General features: G+C 46.8%; 7 protein-coding genes and 1 non-coding gene across 8 annotated transcripts; 4 read left to right on the top strand and 4 right to left on the bottom strand.

Annotated features, from left to right (window-relative positions):
- Positions 1-95: 95 nt before the first annotated feature.
- Positions 96-6,804, bottom strand: V1508DRAFT_417183 (uncharacterized protein). The gene is made up of 6 exons (XM_066940310.1): positions 6,170-6,804; positions 5,109-6,084; positions 3,071-5,057; positions 2,350-3,010; positions 2,040-2,291; positions 96-1,977 (listed from the first exon to the last, which is right to left on the bottom strand). Exons 1-6 carry the CDS (start codon positions 6,395-6,397, stop codon positions 292-294), a joined length of 5,790 nt encoding a protein of 1,929 aa, XP_066795965.1. The 5' UTR covers positions 6,398-6,804; the 3' UTR covers positions 96-291.
- On the bottom strand, positions 6,805-9,863 carry V1508DRAFT_417180 (peptidase family M41-domain-containing protein). The gene is made up of 4 exons (XM_066940309.1): positions 9,623-9,863; positions 9,465-9,531; positions 8,248-9,386; positions 6,805-8,194 (listed from the first exon to the last, which is right to left on the bottom strand). Exons 2-4 carry the CDS (start codon positions 9,480-9,482, stop codon positions 7,186-7,188), a joined length of 2,166 nt encoding a protein of 721 aa, XP_066795964.1. The 5' UTR covers positions 9,483-9,531; positions 9,623-9,863; the 3' UTR covers positions 6,805-7,185.
- A 374-nt stretch (positions 9,864-10,237) lies between these two features.
- Positions 10,238-10,789, top strand: V1508DRAFT_432520 (uncharacterized protein; the record flags this gene model as incomplete). Its single annotated transcript, XM_066941954.1, has 3 exons — positions 10,238-10,391; positions 10,439-10,567; positions 10,590-10,789. The coding sequence occupies 3 exons, from the start codon at positions 10,238-10,240 to the stop codon at positions 10,787-10,789; spliced, it is 483 nt and encodes a 160-aa protein (XP_066795963.1).
- Positions 10,790-11,294: 505 nt separating this feature from the next.
- Positions 11,295-12,445, bottom strand: V1508DRAFT_417173 (uncharacterized protein). Its single transcript, XM_066940308.1, has 2 exons — positions 11,902-12,445; positions 11,295-11,844 (listed from the first exon to the last, which is right to left on the bottom strand). The coding sequence occupies exons 1-2, from the start codon at positions 12,332-12,334 to the stop codon at positions 11,366-11,368; spliced, it is 912 nt and encodes a 303-aa protein (XP_066795962.1). The 5' UTR covers positions 12,335-12,445; the 3' UTR covers positions 11,295-11,365.
- Positions 12,446-13,987: 1,542 nt separating this feature from the next.
- On the top strand, positions 13,988-15,111 carry V1508DRAFT_397407 (fructose-1,6-bisphosphatase class 1/Sedoheputulose-1,7-bisphosphatase; the record flags this gene model as incomplete). Its single annotated transcript, XM_066938147.1, has 2 exons — positions 13,988-14,458; positions 14,518-15,111. The coding sequence occupies 2 exons, from the start codon at positions 13,988-13,990 to the stop codon at positions 15,109-15,111; spliced, it is 1,065 nt and encodes a 354-aa protein (XP_066795961.1).
- Positions 15,112-15,477: 366 nt separating this feature from the next.
- On the bottom strand, positions 15,478-15,561 carry V1508DRAFT_t46. Its single transcript has one exon. It is a non-coding gene; the product is annotated as a tRNA-Met (tRNA).
- Positions 15,562-15,707: 146 nt separating this feature from the next.
- Positions 15,708-17,066, top strand: V1508DRAFT_417167 (transcription initiation factor IIA, gamma subunit, helical domain-containing protein). The gene is made up of 5 exons (XM_066940307.1): positions 15,708-16,033; positions 16,109-16,150; positions 16,210-16,255; positions 16,324-16,386; positions 16,437-17,066. The coding sequence occupies exons 1-5, from the start codon at positions 15,990-15,992 to the stop codon at positions 16,581-16,583; spliced, it is 342 nt and encodes a 113-aa protein (XP_066795960.1). The 5' UTR covers positions 15,708-15,989; the 3' UTR covers positions 16,584-17,066.
- A 158-nt stretch (positions 17,067-17,224) lies between these two features.
- On the top strand, positions 17,225-19,259 carry V1508DRAFT_417160 (ALG3 protein-domain-containing protein). The gene is made up of 7 exons (XM_066940306.1): positions 17,225-17,565; positions 17,625-17,695; positions 17,742-17,770; positions 17,825-17,969; positions 18,028-18,303; positions 18,364-18,569; positions 18,625-19,259. Exons 1-7 carry the CDS (start codon positions 17,436-17,438, stop codon positions 19,154-19,156), a joined length of 1,389 nt encoding a protein of 462 aa, XP_066795959.1. The 5' UTR covers positions 17,225-17,435; the 3' UTR covers positions 19,157-19,259.
- The last annotated feature ends 333 nt before the right edge of the window (positions 19,260-19,592 follow it).

The following is a 19,592-nucleotide window of genomic DNA, read 5'->3' as shown; positions in this document are numbered from 1 at the left end:
GCCTGCATTGAGAATGGTTAGAAAAATTTCAAGTTCTCAAGCGGGTGAGTCCTTGCGCCATGACGCAATATGAATATGCATGCGACTTGGAAGCTGTCATCTTTGTAGCGAAAGCATTGTGCCTGCTTACAGTACATTAAGAGCCTACAGTTCTTTGAAACAAAACACTAGTACGAATTATAAACAACACAATAATAAGCCTTACACATACACGACGCAAACATTGCCAACAAATATACAAAACAACTGGTGTACTCTATCTATATATTACATGTCATATCATGTAATAACTCACTGCGTTTCCTCACGCCGTCGCTTTAGGGCAACTGGAGGACCAGTCGCCATTTCACTAGCTGCTGTTTGGCTATCGCCAGCACTTCCAGTGGCGTCGCCACCACTGGTCGCAGCTGCGTCATCCTCCCTCAATCGCTTGATGCCTGCAGTACTTTCAGGCAAGGGTTCAGGTGGAGGCGTACTTGCAGCTGTCCCAGCAATCTTGATACCTGAACCTGCAGGTGGGGGATGGGGAATATGGCTTGGTCGGTTCATATTAGCAGCGCCAGCTTGTCCTTGAACTGGCAATCCAATGACTGGTCTCACCAATTGGGACGCGCTGCGTCTGGGTCCTGGCTGTAGATGCTGTAGCACCTGTGCTTGCATCGGATTTGAGAGTGTCATTGGACTTGGACCGCCGGCCGCTTGCTGAGAACCGAGGCCCCTAAGTGGTTGAAGTCCTGGCCGCTGCAGTTGGGGTAGCTGAGACTGGCTTCGCGATTGCCCTTGCAGACCGATTACAGGCTTTACAATTGAACGTACGGGAATAGACGTACTAGCCTGTTGGCTCCCTTGCGATTGCGGGGTCGGTGCTGAAACCTGAGGCAGCTGAAGTTGACGAGGACCGGATGGAGGTGCTGATTGCGCACTCTGAGATGCTCCTGCTACTTGCAAGCCCAGGGATTGCGGCTGCGGAGTGTCAGCTGGGGTTGCCGGATGCGAGGGGGTCGATGGCTGCGATATCGGAGACCCTTGACTAGCCGTAGGAGTCTGTGGAGCCGGTGGCGCACGCCGTAATGGAGGACTTACAGCGGCAGAGGGCACAGTCTCGCCTCTCAACATTGCCAACTGTCTCAGTGCTTCATTTTTGTCCTTGTCAGCTTTCTCAGCCTTCTGTTGCAATAGCTTATTTCGCATCATTGACTCTTTCTGCGAAATTTCTCTCGCTTTATTCACCGCCTCGGCCTTTTGAGCCTCCATTTCTGCTATCTTAGCTTTCAATGCCTCCTCAAGTTCACTCTTATGTCTACTTTCCAATTCCGTCCGAAGATCTGCGAGCTTGTTTTGCAACTCTTCAGATGCATCTCCAATCGCTGCGGTAGGATCACTTTTCGGTAATGCATTGAGGCTTTCAGTGGCAGCCACTTTCATTTGTTCAAGTTCAGTCTGTTTCCTATCCAATTCTTCCTTCAACTTGACAGCTTCAGCAGCACGAGCCGCATTGAGTTTGGTTGCCTCACTAAGATCCGCCTGTTTCTTCTCCAGGGTCGCTTGGAGCTCTTCCAGCCTCTTTTGATGCTCTTCCCATGCCGCGCTAGTTGAAGGAACTGCCGCAACCGGGCCATCTTCTGCCGGTCCGGGTATCGCCCGAGCAGCCGCAGTCTTAAATTCCTCTATCGCTTGATCCTTAACTTCAATATCTTTAGTCTTGCCATCAATTGTTTCCTTCAGAGTTGAAATCTCAGCTTCAAGTGTCCTAATTTTTGCCTGCAGCGCATCAGACAATTTTTTAGATTCCTGGACTTCCATTTCTTTCGTAGTGACGGCACCTTTAAGAGCTTCATGCTCCTGTTTGAGGGTCTCTAGCTCATTCTGCACTGCCTTAGTTTCGTCGCGTCTGGTCTTCAACTTCGTGATGAATTCAGTTCTTAGCCTTTCGATTCGAGACGTCTTGTCTTCAATTTCCGCAGCCTGTTCGGCAGACTATGGCAATAGTTCATATTACTATTCAGTCCATGGACAGCCATGTTGATATAACTACTTACCTTAGATATGGCAGCATTTAATTCCTCCTTAACCTTTCCGATCTCTGTCGTAACGCTGTCGGCCTCCGCCTTTACCTTCTGAAGCTCTTCATCCTTTGCTTTCAACGCTTCTTCTTTCTCCGTCAATATCTGCCGCTTTGCGTAGTCAACCTCACTTCTCGCTGCGTCTCGTTCATGTGAAATTGTGTCGACCTCTGCTTTCAATGCCGCCACCTCATCCTTAAGGTTCTGAAGCTCGACAGGATCAACTCTCTATTATTAATATTAGCAAATAAACAAGAGTAGCATAGTAATAAAGGTTGCTACTAACTTCATACTTCTGCAAAATCTGTTGTGCACGATTCTTCCATCTCTCGTTATCCTCCTGTACCAACTTCAATTGTTGTTCCTTCGCTTCAAGATCTGCATTTGCAGTCGCGAACTTATCCTCCAGCGGCTGAATCTGAGTTTCCAATTTCTTAATATCATCCTCAAGCTTTCGGATGCGATTATTGGCACGTCGGTTTTCTTCTCGCAAAGATGAATTACTCTCACGCAAAATGTTGAGCTCGTTGACTTTACCAAGCAGCTCTTGGTGCAATAGATTTTGTTCTCTAGTAGATGAATCGTTCTCGCGCTCCTGCGCCAGCTGCTCACGCACCTCATCCAGTGACGCAGTGGCATGATCGAGGCGTTGTTTGAGACGCTTAGTCTCCTGAAGAGCCAGTTCGTACTGGCAATCCACAATTTCTTTTTCGTGACGCAAGAACTTAACAATTTCACGCATTTCGTCAACGGAATCGCCAGCAGATAATGCTGGTGCGGGCATGGCCTCTGTCGTCTCAGTACTTTCAGTAGCATCTGCCGATTCGGACACCGTAGCTGAAACTGAGGTAGCCACCTGATGTCGTTTCTGCAGGGTGTCGACCTGTGAACTGATGGATGCAAACTGGTTATGTAGAAGTTTATTCTGCTCCAATAGATCGTCACATCTACTCCATCGTCAGTGATCCGCCAAGCAACCAAAGTAAATAATATATCACTTGACTGACCTTGATTTAAGGTTTTCGATCTCCTCCTCATAACCTGCTCTACGCAAATCCCAGCTTGCTTCGGCGTTATCTAGAGTATTCTTTGCAATATCCGCATCATTGCGAAGCTGATGAACAAGGTCTATTGTCATTTTATGAGAATTGCGCAATTTCTGCAACTCCTGTGCAGTGGCAGCGTGCTTGACGAGCTCGGCTTCGTAGTTTTTCTGCGATTCATGCGTAATCTGGGCCTGTTTACGTAGATCGCTCTGTAAAAACCGAACGTTGGACAGTAATCTCGTCTCCGCGTCGCTCAGATGCCGAATTTCTCCTTCTAGCTTCGCCTTGGCCTCAGAGAATTGACGATCTCTTTCCACAGCCAAGTCTTGAGACTTTGACAACTCACTATTAGTTTCTGCAACTTCCTTTGCGAGGATTGTGGCTTGAACACGAAGTTGCCCAATTTCAGCATCACGATTGCGGAGTTGCTCCTCAACGGAAGATTTGTATTCATCATGTGTGGCATTCATAGTACCAAGAGCCTCCTCGGCAGCGCTGGCAATGCCACTGAGATTCTCTGCGTGCTCCTTTGCCTCATCGAGCTCAGTACGAGTCGCTTCCAGTGTCGCCTTCAGTTCGCCAACCTCTGTCTCAAGGTTGCGAGCAACACTAAATCCTTCTTCTTCGATCTGTCGCTGGTAGAGTGTAACTTTCTCTTCAGCAGCCGTGAGGCTTGCGGTAAGCTCATCCACCTTGCTCTGCAATTGTCCTTGGCTTGCCTTGGCTGTGACAACACTTTCCTTCGTAAAAGATAGCTCTTCTAAAATTTTATCAATTTTATCTTGGAATTCCTTAGATTCATACTCTTTGCGCATTGTGACTTTGCGAACTTCTTCAGTCTCAGCATCGAGCTTGGTCTTCGTCGCGTTGAGCTCCGTTTGAAGATTTTCCACTTGAGAAACAAGTCGTCGGCGAGTCTCTGCATCAGATTTCTCACGCTCGGCTTCGACACTCTGGAGATATGAGATCACGTTGTTGAGTCTAGACTTTTCTTCAGTCAATGACTCACTTTCCTGGGTCATCCTATGTTGAATTGAATTGAACAACGATTTTTCAGCCTTCAGGTTGGCATTCTCGTTTCGCATTGTCTCAAGAGTAGCCTTCACCTCCACAATTTCGTTCGCGACTTGCTGAGTCTTCAAATCTTGCTTGGTGAGGATTTCCTGGATATCGGCACTTCGCTTCAGGACGTCGACGTTCTCCTTCTTTGTCATCTCGAAGTTGTCCGTCATTATCTTCAGTCGTTCCGTTGTCAACTCAATCTGAGACTGGGCACGAGAGAGTTCTTGCTGCGCAGAAGCTCTTTCGTCCGAAAGACGAAGAATCTGCTGGTTAAGCATCTTCATGTCAACGCCGGTCTCCCTGCGATAAGCGTCGAACTGTTCTTGCAAGTCTTTGAGATGTTTAGTCGCTTCCTCGTGCTTCTTGACAGTCTCGTGATACTCGTCTGCTGAAATTGATTCACTTTCTGGCTCGGCCGTTGGTGGTAGAGGAGCAGTGACAGACAGAGTATGCTTGCCATCTTTGCCAGCGAGCATGTCGCGGAACATGTCTCGCTCCCGCTGATAAGAATCCATCTTAGTCTGGGTACGTTTGACCTCGGCTTCCAGTTCCTCGATCTTGGCCTGTTTCTCGTGAATGGCTGCAGCTTCCAGGTCTCCCATCTTCCGTCGTGTTTCCGCCTCTTCACGCTCAAGTCGATCACCTAGCTCTCGAGTAACACGAAGAAGGTTCTGGTTCTGTTGTTGAAGCTCTATGGAGTTCTTGAAAGTAACTAGACGTTCAGATATAAGGGCTTCGGTGTCGGACTGCAGCTCGGTTGATGAGGTATCGGCAATCATGCGGCGAAGAGCGGCCTGATCGGCTGCAGACAGAGGCCCAGCGCCAGAAATTTGAGATTGCAGTTCTACCAAAAGTTGCTGCACCTGCCGCGAGAGATCGTGAACCTCTATGCGACGTTTAGCAGTTGAAACACTGTGATATCCTCAAGTATACATACGCTGGCGGTAAATCTTAACCTCGCGCTCTGCGTCATTAACGATTACAGTCGAAGTCTTGAGCTGTTTCTCGAGATCTTCCTTGTCCTTTTCCATCTCATCAAGCAAGACTGACATATCCGCAATCTCTACCTTGAGTCTACTGGCTTCTTCACGGTCAGCCTGGATGATTGGGGCGCGTGTTTCGAGGTCCTGTATCAACTCATCGAAATTTTGCTGGAGAGACTTATTGCGTCGCCGTTCATGCTCAAGTTGGTGCTTTGCTTTCATGAAATCGGTGTACAGTTGAGTAAGAGAGATGCCACTCTTCTGAACTTGAGTGATAGCATGAGCAGATGGCGAGAACATAGCGATTGGCGACCTATCTCGTAAGGACCCATTTCCGTTTCCATGCGGGGTTGACGGAGTACCCGGCGTCCGCTGCTGCTCTTGCTGCTCTTCCAAACGCTCCTGCGCAGCGTGGAAATCTTCCAACTCGGTTTCCAACGACGCCAATTTCGTCTCTGCCTCGTCAGCGCGATCTCTCTCCTTCTCAGCGATGGCTTGCCAGCTAGCGGCCTGTTGTGCTTCTTTGCCTCGTTCAGCATCTAGTGCTTCTTCGAGCTCAGAGATACGAGCTCGAGCTTCCGTCGTAGATCGTTCCCACAGAGCAGCCAGCCTTTGCTGAGCGGCCATTTCTTTCTTAAAATTCTCCTCTGAGGTAGCACTTGAGTCTTGCAGTGTCTTGACCTTCTGCAATGCGGCTTCAAGACTTTTAGAGAGAGTACTAACTCGATCGGTGAGTGTATCCTTGGTCTTCGTGAAAGAGGAGACATCGGCGAGTGCAGAATCGAGCTCACTTTGAAGGCTCGAGACTTGAGTCGATTTTTCCTTTCTGAAGTTACTGAATTCCGTCGTCTTCGTAGAAAGTTCGTTCTCAAGCCATTTGCTGTTAGTTTTAAGAAGTTCGATCTCTTGGGTCAGATTCTGTTCGCGAAACTAAAAGTACGATTGTGTTAGTTAAGTTTGATCTTGCAACTCCATAATCAAAAACTCTTTAAGTCCAGATATAGGCTGCAGATACCTTGGCAGACAGCTTCGCCGCCTCAGCTTGCTGTAACTTATTTTCCAAGTTGACGGCATTCTTGCGACAATCGAGGTACCTTGCTTGCAATCCCTCAAATTCCTCATTCAAGGTCGCAATCTCCTTATTTTTCTTATCGAGTGCCTCAATAGTTTGTCGGTTTTCGGCTTCCAAAGCCTCGATCCGTTGCTGCAGACTCGCACTTGATGGCTGCTCGTCCAGCGACATTGTTAAGTCCTGGATCGAGAATGGGTTTAACGTATCCGATTCAACCCGGCCCTTGATCTGCCCAAGCAAGATAAGTGACTATCCAAAATTAATGAATCACAGCGATTAGATAGACGGCCGCAAACAGCAATCTTGCAGCGGCAGGAATTGATTTGTTGCAATGGTACCGCGGCGCGTTGAGTTTGCTTCGGTCGATACACTGTCTCTAAATTTTTGGCGTGCGATCGCGACCTCCGCTCGCCCTGAAAATCATTGGATGACCGACGTGTTCATATCTAGATTATAAACGAAATTACCAAATGAAAGTTTATGGATGGATAATTTAAATTTATGGCGCAACTATGTTGAACAATGTTCATACGTCCACACTGAGCCACCTCTCTTATTGTCTGCAACCCGTGAAAGAAATCGTCATAAACCCATGGTGTAACAGGCACATATATTATGCAACAATACTATCAATGAAAATTATAAACTATACATACTGAAAGGTGCTGAAAACAAGAGAGCGTTGTTACAAGATATACAAGATCAGTAACTAATTCAAAATACTGCCAAGACTGAAAACGCTGCAAATGATATTATCAATTCCGTGAAAAAAAAATCGTCCGTTTAATATACTGTCAGCCTTCTCAAGCGGACAACGAAGACTGAACAAAAACAAGAGCACACCAACATTCACAATACCAACAAAGACCTTTTCGGTAGCCGTATATAAAAAAATTATTCTTGCGCTTTCATCATTAGATTCCAGTCGACATTCTAATTGTTTAACAATATATGTATTCTTATAGTGCTGGTGGACTTCTATCTCTGGCAGCAGGAATGGGACGAGTACCTTTAATAATAGATGCAACCGATTCGGAAAGTGCAGCTTTCTTCGCCTTGACTGGCTTTTCTCCATTAACTACTCTCTCAATATCTGCCTTATCCAATGTCTCGTACTCCACTAGCGCCTCGGCTAACCGATGCAACTCTTTCGAGCGTTCGTATAACATCTTCTTAGCGCGATCTTCCGATTTCTGTAGTAGATCCCGGATTTCGCTCTCAGCAAGCTCCCGAGTCTTGGCCGACCACTCTTGCCATTTATCAGAAAGCTCCACGGGGCCAACCTTATCCGACATACCATAGCTGGTGACCATCTGGCGAGCGATCTGAGTAGCCTTCTTCAGGTCGCTGGCGCATCCGGAAGTGACATTTTCAGGACCGTTAACGAACTCCTCAGCGGCTTTGCCCCCCATGCACACATCTATTTGTGCAAGGAGCTCCTTCTTTGTTTGATCGTATTTGTCCATCTCGGGCAATTGGAAGGTGACGCCGAGAGCGCGCCCTCGAGGAAGAATAGTAGCCTTGTAGAGTGACGTAGCTCCGGGAGTGTACATCGCCATCAGTGCATGACCAGCTTCATGGAAGGCAGTGAGTCGCTTCGTGCTGTCAGTCAAAACCATAGACTTCTTCTCGGCACCCATCAAAATCTTATCCTTGGCCCATTCAAAGTGATTGGTGTCGACTTGATGGGCATTGACCTGAGAGGCATGGATAGCAGCCTGATTGACGAGGTTCTGTAAGTCTGCACCAGAGAATCCGGGAGTACCACGAGCAACAGACTCAACATCGACATCAGACGCCGTCTCAACATTTTTCATATGATGTTTTAAAATAGCGATACGACCGCGTACATCAGGCAAGTCGACATTGACGATCTTGTCGAATCGCCCAGGGCGGGTAAGAGCCGGATCAAGAAGCTCAGGAAAGTTAGTAGCGGCAATGAAAATAACTCCAGTCGTCTGTGAGAAACTATTATACCAGGGTTAGCAAACATAATATGCGATGTATCGAAAACCACGCACCCATCCAGATCAACCAAAAGTTGGTTAAGGGTCTGCTTGACGTAAGCCTGATCACGCGAATTACGTCGAGCTCCGATAGCATCCAACTCATCGATGAAAACGATACTTGGAGCCTTTGCCTTCGCAGCAGCAAACAGCTCACGAACACGCTTTGCTCCAACACCGACATACATCTCGTCGAACTCACTACCACTCATGAAAAAGAACGGAACGCCTGCCTCTCCGGCAACAGCACGCGCAAGAAGCGTCTTTCCGGTACCAGGGGGCCCAGTTAATAAGACACCCTTAGGCAGTCGGCCACCAAGGCCAGTGTACTTGGTCGGGTCCCTCAGGAACGCAACTATTTCCTCAAGATCAGCTCTAGCTTCATCGACGCCGTGCACATCAGTAAATTTCACAGTGGGCTGCGACATTGAAGTGTCGTGCTTTGCCTGAGGGGGCCCTTTCAAAATGCCACTTGTCTCCGAAGCAACCGCAACCAACACAATGAGTGCATAAAAGCTTACTCCGAGCATCACCAATAACCTGACATATCGAAAGAACAGAGATCCCTTGGAATCCTGGAGAACTACATGAATGGGATCTGACTTCAAGCCCGAGCTAGTGACTATTGGTCTCTTGACCGCTCCCGCCACAGCCTCGCCAGTGAATGAACCTGGTGCACCCTGGCTTTGAACGCCGGAATTTCTAATAGTAGCCGCCTTCTGGGTCTCACCGAGTAACTCCAGAGCACCGAGGTATAAGCTTTCACATTCAGCATTCGACGCTACACTTGGATTTTCGTAACGTTTCGCGACAACTTCAGGGTACTTGTGAGCTAGTAAGGCAGCGTAATAGTCAGCCTGCACCGAAGGGTCGTCCAAGTGCTCATTTGCCTTCCTTTCCTTGGCTGCTAGTGATCGTTTAACAAGTCCTAGTGAGAGATGTCGGGTTGGCCATGCTGGGAAATTATGCTTCGTCAATCGGGCAAGATCCGGCCGCTTACCAACACCTATTAAATGCTGACTTATGATCCTCCCCGGGTCACCCGCTTTTGTTGAAGCCAGCCTAGTCTGGATTTGAATTGCAAGTATATTCTTAGCCAGCTTGTCGGATAGCAGACTGCCAACCTTCGAGGCTTCATGTCTCAGGATCGGCCGCTACAAGGAATAAGTCAGATCGAATGTTCAAGCACAATCCCATCACGACGACAAAGTAAAAGTAAATAATGCACGTACTAATAATGCATTCGCCATTTATTAGCTTTAGTAGTGGTACTACCACCGCAGTTGAGATACGTAGTCACTGAAATTCAAGTTAGCCCTTGTCATCACCGATACGAGTTCTAGAAAGTCCGGCGACTACAGTCTGTACAAAAGACCAGAAATTTGCTCACCTATGTAGTAATCGTTCCAATCAAATACCACAAAACTATCAGGTGCAACAACGGATTATGAGACAGCCTTGAATTGAATCGGGCCTGCCGAGTATGGCAGTACGATTTGTCGATGTGGTTCAAGTGAGAATCGCTCTGCTTTCGCCGCCGACCGAGTGGGTAGTGAGTAGTCATGTTACCGTTTAGCCAGGGCGGCAAGCAATTGGCGTAACTTCTAGAACGTCTGCGTGGCTGTCAGAACGTCACACCGACTTGTTCAAAGTGACCCGTATGGTCTAATTATGATACCAAACCCCTGGAAGTGTGCGTATTGATGCTGAGTTCTAGCCCTAATGGATGGAGCCCTAAGGTGTGCCGTAGAGATAAATTCCAGCCTTTAAAAATTCTTACCTCGTACTCAATGTGATACAACGGAACTATTTCCGCGCCAGCAACATAACCAGGCTGTTTGATTTTGCTGAGGTGGACGTTCTGTACCAATTACTTATAGTCATTGATTCTGGTAAGTTTTCTATCTTCATGTTTTCGCACATGCAAGTTCACGGTGTGCGATTGCACGTCTCAATATAATGATGACCAAACCATCGCTTTCAAACTAGAGTATGTGATTCTAAAATGATCGGAACGATTTTGCATGTCAGGCTGACTATTGAGTTTACCCTTCGCATGAGCGCTGTTATTGCACTGTTCGGAAAATTTTTGCTTACATCGCTAATGACTGGAAGTATATTTCATATAGGAACAATAACATTTTCTTCCGAAGATTTTGGTATGTTATATTTCGATCGAGCTTCATATGTGCATTCGGCAGTCTAGGTGATGATCTACGAAACTCAAGCTGGAAATTACCGACTGAATTTTCATGTCGACAAAGTTTTGGCACCTCTTCTGATAAGCCTGCCAAATTGTTACATGTTGACGCTCTTGACTGTAATTTGTGTAAAGGTGACTAATATTTGTAAGATAGGTGCGAACAATGGTAATTATACCCCGTTTTGCTCATTTGATCTATGGGATGAGTCTTTGCACTGGGCACTGACCACTTCAGTGAAGTGGAACATGAGCGAACATGCGTCTAGTAGGCTTAGAAAACCTACGCTACTGATTTCTAATTTCTGTGATTATGGCTCTCGCATGCAAGTCGGCTTCAGGCTTATAATTCTATAGGTACTATAATTTCGGCGATACAAATTTCTAAGCAGTTTGGGCTTAGGTATGCTCCCTTCTTATGCTTTAACTGTTTGCATAACCCAAAGGATGAGATTAAATAAAATTTGACAAGCATATGTCAGAGTATTTCATTGAAGATAGCTTTTTTCTGATGTGTATAATGCATACTTCATGTTGCCGTCGGACACGAAAACAGTTGCTCACGTCATAGTAGGACTTTATTGTCAATATCCCTTGTGTGTGTCACTACTGAAGAGAGTGTACATGACAGAGGTAAGACATCTTTCTGCCAGCATTGCAAGGAGTAATTTAGTTTTCGATGATGATCTCTTATTTTATCTCACGACGGTCGACTGCGCCATAAGATACTTGGCGATGATGAAATAGCCGGTGACTCGGCTTGAGACTGAAATAAACTTCATTTATTGGTTGCGGTGTTCTTTATTAGCAGTACAAGATAGATATATTCTAACTCGATTTGTAGGTTTGCGTATTTACTATTATTTCTTTATTTATTTGTCTGAATTACAGTATATAATGCAAGTAGTCGTTTCAACACTTCTATCGTGCAGGTCAATGTTTTCTTCGCTTCCCAATCTTCTTCTGCGTAGCACGGAACTCTTCCTCACTGGGCATGGCGCCTGAAGTTTCCTTACTCTTCTTTATGCTGCCTGAGGACGAGTATTTCTTCTCTAGATCGTCCAGGAAATTATTCATTCTGGCGGCGCTTCGTTTCCGAATCAATTCACCCAGTTCATCCTCACCTCCATTCATAACCTTCTTTCCGATACCTAACACGGTTGCCAACTCTTCAGCTTCTTGCTCTTCCTTCTTAGCTGCTTTTCTGCGCGCAGACTTTGTAGCCGTAGATTCGCCAGTGTACTTCTTGTACGATTTCACTTCTCGTTTACTGATGGCGTCGTCGATGATACCACGGAATCTTGACTCGTCCTCAAGAACGCTAGAGTGCACGACATTCTCAAAGACAACGTCTAAATCACCCTTGGACTCTGTGTAAAACCGTAGTATATCCTCTCGCTCTTCGCCAGACTCTATCTCCCAGTTAGCTCGAGTGGTTAAGAACCCATGTGGGCAGACATCAAACGCACCTCTGTATTGCTTCTTATCCTCTTCAATCATCTCCTTCGTGACAGCTTTGTTATACATCTCATCAAAATACTCTTTCCACCCAAACCCCTCTACACTCGTATACTCCAAGCTCCCAGTAGCATCATATGCCTTCCGTCTTTCGGCATCACTTAACACTCCATAGGCAAACACAATTTCCTGAAACTTATTATGTGCATCAGCACGTTTGTCGGGACCAACTTTGTCGGGATGATGCAGTAATGCTAACCGACGATACGCCTTCTTGACATCTGCGGCCGTTGCGGTAGGCCCCACGTGTAGAACTTGGTATGGATCGATTGCGGTCGGGGGTTGATTATCTTCCTCATCGTCGTCGGCGTCTGCCTGCTCGTTGGATTCAGGCTGGTGAACGTCATCCTCTTCAGCTTTTTTACCTTTCCTTTGACGTGGCATTTTTGGTAGATCGAAGATGGGGACGAAAATAAACGGGTAGGACCTGGTCTGTGGCAGTGTTTGAACGCGTCCCAAGCTTTGCGTCAACAAGGTTTGGGTTAGGGTATTGTGAAGTTTATGCTTAGTGTCATGGAGGTGCGTAGTCCTTACATTTCCAGCGCTCAGTGTAAAGTCCAGCATAAGATGGATGCAACGTGGGCGACGGTCGCCATGGATCAGCCCAGTCGCTCAGAGTTTCTTCCGAAAGATACTTGTATAAAGGAGTGAATACGAAACAGGGCCCACTGTTCATTCAATCGTTCCTATCGAAACGAACGGAGTGCGTACTTAGATATTTATTATTGCCTCTGGAGAACATTTCACATATTGATCAGAAAACGATACACAGGGAAAGAACTCCCTGCAACAGTTTAGCTGTATTCATGTACACTTAATAGAGAAGCCGACAGCGACAGTCGTCGATAGCCGTGGCCATCTACTTCAAGGATCGAGAATAAATCAATGCCGCTCAGTAGTAGTCGCCTGGAAATCAGATTCTAAATACTGAAGTAGCGATTGGAGTCATTAGACGGAAGTAGCAGCGATAGAAGCCGACCAACAGCACCAACAGCACGTAAACAACCTGCTATATGATTCCGGCTGAACGTAACAACGATATAACAGTGGCCGCAAATAATCACTCAGGGCCGCCTCCATGTTAGCCGGGCAACCGCGACCAGCTGAAGCTGATTATCGGATTGGCAAGCGGACATAACGTGGGAAGAATGGGCCGCTAAATGCCACTAGGAACTGACTAGTTAGTCGCACCAATGGCTATTCTACGTAAGAGTGAGCGTCAGAAGGGACAACCGAACGGGATGATTGCAGCACCAAGACAGTTGCGCTCTTCCCAAGCTTCCGACGGAGTAGTCGCAACACAGCGCCAATGCAAAATGCGGCAGGAAGAAACATCGTGCGGTTCTGCTAAGGTCGCCGAGCTCTCCGGCAATGTGGCCTCCCAACTCTGGCTTCCGGTCCACCTGTCGGAGCTGCAAGATGTGCAATATACTAGCTGTGTACGCAGCGAGTTCTAATTTATAATTGTGAAATAGAGCACACCAATAATTACCAATGTAGCGGTTCTGGTTTGGTTGTCCTCTACGCGAGGGTTAATTCGGGTTCAAGTTTGAGTCGGAGTTTCAAGGGTCAAATTTACCGACAACCGACAGACACTCCGGCAGCGCTCCGGATCGATGGTACCGCCCTGTTTCGGAGCATTTACACCACGTACGACCCAGCTTAGCTGCTTTTTACCGCCGTGTAACTAACACCATAATATCGGGTTTGTCATCCTCGGGCGTCGCCCGAGTGCTGACCGTGAAAATATGGGGTAGACACAGTTGATCGTAATGCTTGCAGCCGTAAACCGCATCCATATTGTGCACTTCCGCCGCATCCGATATGCAACTTGGATTTATGCCCATCCCGCGGGGCGTGCCCTTCATCCGCTTGCGAGCTGCTCAAGAACAATGGTCACTGCCGGAACCCCAGTTTTTTGCTTCTTTATTGCGACGACTATGCTCAGCCCATATAATATACTTTGCGCTCCGCATATTGCTGGCCCCTTTACACTTACGATTCTCCAGTCCTTTCCTACCACGTCCTCTCTCCGCAATGAACGGTAACGGCACTGGATTCACGACCACCGGCGCGGGCGGCGGCGACAGTCTAAATGAGATCAAGACAGACATCATCACCCTTACCCGCTTCATCCTCACCGAGCAGGGCCGATATGCTACTCAAGCTACTGGTGACTTCACTCTCCTCCTCAACAGCCTTCAATTCGCGTTCAAGTTCATATCACACAACATTCGACGAGCAACGCTGGTGAACCTCATCGGTCTTGCTGGCGCGACGAACTCCACCGGCGATGACCAAAAGAAGCTTGATGTCATCGGCGACGAGATCTTCATCAACGCTATGCGTGCAAGCGGAAAAGTTAAAGTCCTTGTTTCGGAAGAGCAGGAGGAGATCATAGTGTTTGAAGGTGATGGAAAATACTGCGTTGTCTGCGATCCCATTGATGGCTCGTCTAACTTGGATGCTGGTGTCTCGGTCGGAACCATCTTTGGTGTATATAAACTAGTAAGTATTTTTAGATTGTAGAGCAACTATTCTGTGATGTCGTACTGACTGCTATCTAGCAACCGGGATCAACTGGAGGCGTGAGCGACGTGTTGAGACCCGGTACCGAGATGATTGCTGCTGGCTACACCATGTATGGTGCGTCTGCCAACTTGGTCCTCACGACTGGTAACGGCGTCAATGGCTTCACACTGGACACAGCGCTTGGCGAGTTTATCCTTACACATCCGGACATGAAAATTCCCAAGAAGCGATCAATTTACTCCGTCAACGAAGGTAACACAGTTTACTGGGACAAGCCTACTCAGGAGTACTTCCACAACCTCAAGTACCCTTCCGAAGGACTGAAACCATACTCTTCCCGATATATTGGTTCTATGGTTGCCGACATGCACCGAACGCTACTTTACGGAGGCATTTTCGCCTATCCCTCCGACTCGAAAAGTAAAAATGGCAAGCTCCGTCTACTTTACGAGTGCTTCCCTATGGCATTCTTGGTCGAGCAGGCTGGGGGTCTTGCTACCACAGGCACGCAACGCATTCTCGACATAGTGCCAAAGCACATCCACGACCGAAGCGGAATTTTCCTTGGCAGTGAGAAGGAAGTCCTGAAAGTCATCGACATGTATCAAAAGTATGAAATTAGCGCATAAACTTGTGTTTGTTATGGTTTGTTTGATACGATTGAGTTAAACAATGAGCCATAGTTGTACATCACACAAAGGGGGGCTGTTGCATGTTTAATTTCTGTATTTGTTGTTGGTTTGACTGTGCTATTGAGTCACAGGTTCCATCGTTGACAAGGTTGTAATAATGTTTGTAGTGGAATTCACTCTCATGTTTGATTACTGGGCTGTATCTTAGCGTCGGCTAAATGCAGTGCCACAGACCTAATTAATTCACAGCCCTAAGGTGTAAATATAGCCCTCCAATTGCAAAATCAATCAAACCTTCTCAATCAACAATTGCAAATCAGACTCAGTAACCAAATAGGACAATCGACCAAAATTTTAAAAAATTGCCTCGGGAGGGAGTCGAACCCACGACCTTGAGATGACACACAAATATGAGACTCACGCTTTAACCAACTAAGCCACCAAGGCATTGACTGAAATTTAATAAAGTTTCATCCTGGTTGTGCCGAGCCGGCAAATCGTTTTGACATTTAGGGCGTATCTATAATATCGTGTGGCATCGGCGAGTACATACAAATTTATAAAAAAACTATATACTCATTGTCTGTACATATACGGATGTAAATGTAGGATAGACAGCTACTTATGAATCACGTGATAAGCAGTTGCCGCTGCTTTCAGCTACTTTGATCATCAATCTATCTCTATTGTTTAAGTCCACTTCACTGCAGATGTGTCTTTATTCTAGACCTGTTTTGTACTAGAAGGCTTTTATATTGACATTATTTCTTGAGCGTTGATTAATTCTTCGTGTCGAGTACCAGTAACATAACGGAGTTATCAGCTGATCCGGTCGTGGTTGGTTCTATTGCTTTCGAGTCAGGGAAGTTTGCAACATGAGCGCAAGTAATGTTTATTACGAGTTATACCGCCGAAGCAGGTACGTTACTGAAGTTTTGGAGGATAGGCTATATGGCTCTTTTACTCAGTGCGGAGGAGTGCTGACCGTCTGTAGTATTGGCGTGGCTCTGATCGATTCGCTAGATGAATTGATCAAGTACGAATAGCGTCCCTATGAGTTTATAGAAGTAGTACTGATCATGGCTGTGTTTGTAGAGACTCCAAAATTCAGCCACAGCTTGCTATGAAGATATTATCCACAGTATGCGACTCAGGGCGGCCCATATCGTTCTTGTTGAGATGACTGGCAGTACTAACAATGTGCATTAGTTCGACCGCAGTATAAGTGAAGCGTTAACGGAAAAAGTCAAGTCAACGAGACTGTCGTTCAAGGTTGGCCATGGAGCCATAGATATATTGGGCAGTGACTAACTGAGGGATAGGGCCACCTTGACACTTATAGATTCTGCGACGACGTATGGACATTTATTATTCTAGACGTGCACTTTAAGATGGAGGGCAATGAGGCGATTGTAGCGGATAAAATTAAGATTGTTGCAAATAATGTCAAGAAGCCAGGAGAGCAGTAGAAATGTTGCAGTGGAACAATATGATGAAGGAAGTTAGGTCGCATAGAAGGCAAGTGTCGAGAGATACGACTTCTACACAGTGAATGGCCTATTCTCAACATCAAGCGGCGTGGCAGGATATTTATACAATTATTACTGGCATAATATGCCTTTGGATTGCTCCGTTCATAGAAAGATTGGTATGAAATACTTAGCCATGAATCTGCCTCTATCCGGGTGCATAGGACTTGCATGGCTGTCTAAGAGATTTGGAATTGGTTGCGTATTGTTTCCGGTCTGTCTAATATAATAGCATTTGTATCAACCGTTTCATAGCATTTGTGTCGGATACAACAACTCGTATGCTACTGCGCAAGACCGTGGCGCTACTAGTCGGACGCCAGCTGACAAGCGCAGCCGTTACAGCGATCATAGAAAAGACCGCTGATCCAAGTCGTGGACACATACAACCTGCAAGATCAGCTGCTGTAATGTAATACGTACTATATAAGCAAGACTCAGTAAACTAGCTTTGGCTGCCTTCCGTGTGTATTACATACGAGATCGGGCGCTGTTGAAGGCTGACGAGCGGGTATTCCGAGCCTCTGAGAGGATTTTCGCTGGGCGTCCCCCACCAAGCTGCAAAAGCTTTGTGCCGCGGCTAGTAAGGTTCGCGCCAACATCTACGATCTTCTGCGGCGCCGGCTCTTCCATGCCAAAATTATTTTTCGGCGGTGAAGTGCAACAAGAACAAAAACACAAAGTGGGCGCGATAGCCCGCACTATTTTCACCAAACAGCAGCGTCTGGTGCTCGGTATTCTGTCTGTTGTGCTTGCTATATTCGACTAGTCGACGGCGACGCGTCCGGCGCCATGCATCTGCGTACTCTCGGGTCTCGCTCTTGGGACCTGGCTACAGGAACAAAGCACGCCGGGAAGGTAGCCTGTTTCCTCTGGTTTGCTGATCTGCTACTCTCGGGTCTCATCGTCATGAAGGTTCCCTGTGAGTTTTGAATTGATTGAGCCTTGTATGGTTTGGATCTGTGGCTAATGTGCTTTTAGACACTGAGATTGACTGGAAAACGTACATGCAGCAGGTAGAGCTATACCTCAATGGAGAGCGAGACTATGCGGTATGTATGCTACATTGATTCAATTTCATTGGACTAATAAAGTCAGAAACTCCGAGGAGGAACTGGACCTCTTGTGTATGCGGCTCGTTTCGGTGGTCTCAGAGCATCAGAACTGACACAGGCAATTAGGTACCCGGCCGGACACGTGTATATCTTCAGTATACTTTACAAGCTTACAAGTAATGGCGAGAATATTTTCCGTGCTCGAATATTATTTGCAGGACTCTATTTGGTCACTTTGGCGCTGGTGTTTAAGCTCTACATCAACGCGAAGGTGGGTCGCAAATTTTGGTCGCGATTTTGAATTGCGAATTCTAATAGTCTTATGCCAGGCTCCATTGTATGCATTTCCGCTAGTGATCCTCTCAAAGCGTCTTCATAGTATCTATATGCTGCGTCTCTTCAATGACACATTTGCCATTTTAATAGCCTATCTCTCAGTCTTCGCGTGGCAAAATCACTACTGGTTACTCGGCTCCATAATCTACAGCTTCGCCGTAAGCATCAAAATGAACGTCCTCTTGTTCCTTCCCGGTGCAGGTGTCATTCTCTTGCAAGCACTCGGACCAAGGGTGTTTCGGGCCGCGTTGTTTATGTTGCAAGTACAGGTGCGCGCCAATATGATTATCTAAGGTCTTGAGAAGCACTGACGCGTGAATATATTTCAGATTATCGTCGCGTATCCGTTCACCAGCAAGTTCTTCTTCTCATACGTGACGCGGGCGTTTGATTTTAATAGAATGTTTTTGTATAAGTGGACCGTCAATTGGAGATTCATCGATGAGGCTGTGTTCCTCACTGCTGAGTTTGCGCAGACTTTACTCATTATTCAAGGGTTGCTGCTGCTATTCTTCGTATTTACCAGATGGATTAAGTAAGTTCCAATTGTTTGACTTTGATTTGCGGTGCCAGATTCTAATGTGTCGTAGACCGTCCGATATGAATATCATCAACATTATCCAAACGATTGCATTCCCGTCCCCACGACCACCCGCTGTTCACAATGCAATACTGACAAAGATGACCCCGGAGTATATTCTTAAGACGCTCCTCACGTGCAACCTTATTGGCGTACTATGTGCGCGCTCATTGCATTATCAGTTTTACTCGTGGTTTGCGTGGAGTCTGCCGTATCTGCTGTCCATCACAGCATGGAACCCGCTCATGCAAGTTGTGGTTTGGGCGGCAGAGGAGTGGGCTTGGAACACCTTCCCAAGCACCAAACTGAGCTCGTTTGTTGTAGTCGCGACTAATGCTATTCTAATTGCTGGCGTCTGGTCCGGTACAAAGAAAGATGCTGAGGACGCAAAGTCTGGAAGCCAGATATTGCCTGAAATGTCGTCGATATCAGTCACAGAGTCGCCTCCACCAATACCGGCCTCGCCTTTGTCTTCTCCTGCAGTCACCACAAGACCAGTTACAAGAAGCCAGCGCCGTCGTAAAAATGTTGCTAGGGGGTAGTTAGATCCTATTTTGTGGTAGCATTCTTGTCCTGTATATATTGTCTTAATACATCAGAAAAGTTTGAGCAGCAGCAGCGGCATTAATACTGCTACACCCATTATTTTGCAGGGCAAATAGAGCCTGCTTGCTCTGGTCTTCACGTTCCATTGCTCTTTTACTTCTGGTACAGCCCATTGCGGGAAAAACTGTGGGTTGAAATCGGAAGACCGAACAGAGCCGGCCAGTTAAAGCCATCCCGTTACCCCATACCCTCCGTTCTACCTCATCTTCACACACGCCGCTTTTCTCAACCCTTGTGACACAAGCCCCTTATTCCTACATTTTTAGGTACCGAGTCGTACCGACGCAACAACCTCTGCACTATACCAAAAGCAGACTGGTGGCAAACGTTCTCGTTTGTAGGAGACGCATGGTTAGCCAGAGTGAGACTAGA

The sequence above is a fragment of the Lipomyces doorenjongii genome (genome assembly GCF_038497915.1).
Source record: "Lipomyces doorenjongii strain NRRL Y-27504 unplaced genomic scaffold V1508scaffold_23, whole genome shotgun sequence".
Classification (NCBI taxonomy): domain Eukaryota; kingdom Fungi; phylum Ascomycota; class Lipomycetes; order Lipomycetales; family Lipomycetaceae; genus Lipomyces; species Lipomyces doorenjongii.
Note: the sequence above shows the minus strand (reverse complement) of the source record. Positions and strands in the feature narration are given on the sequence as shown.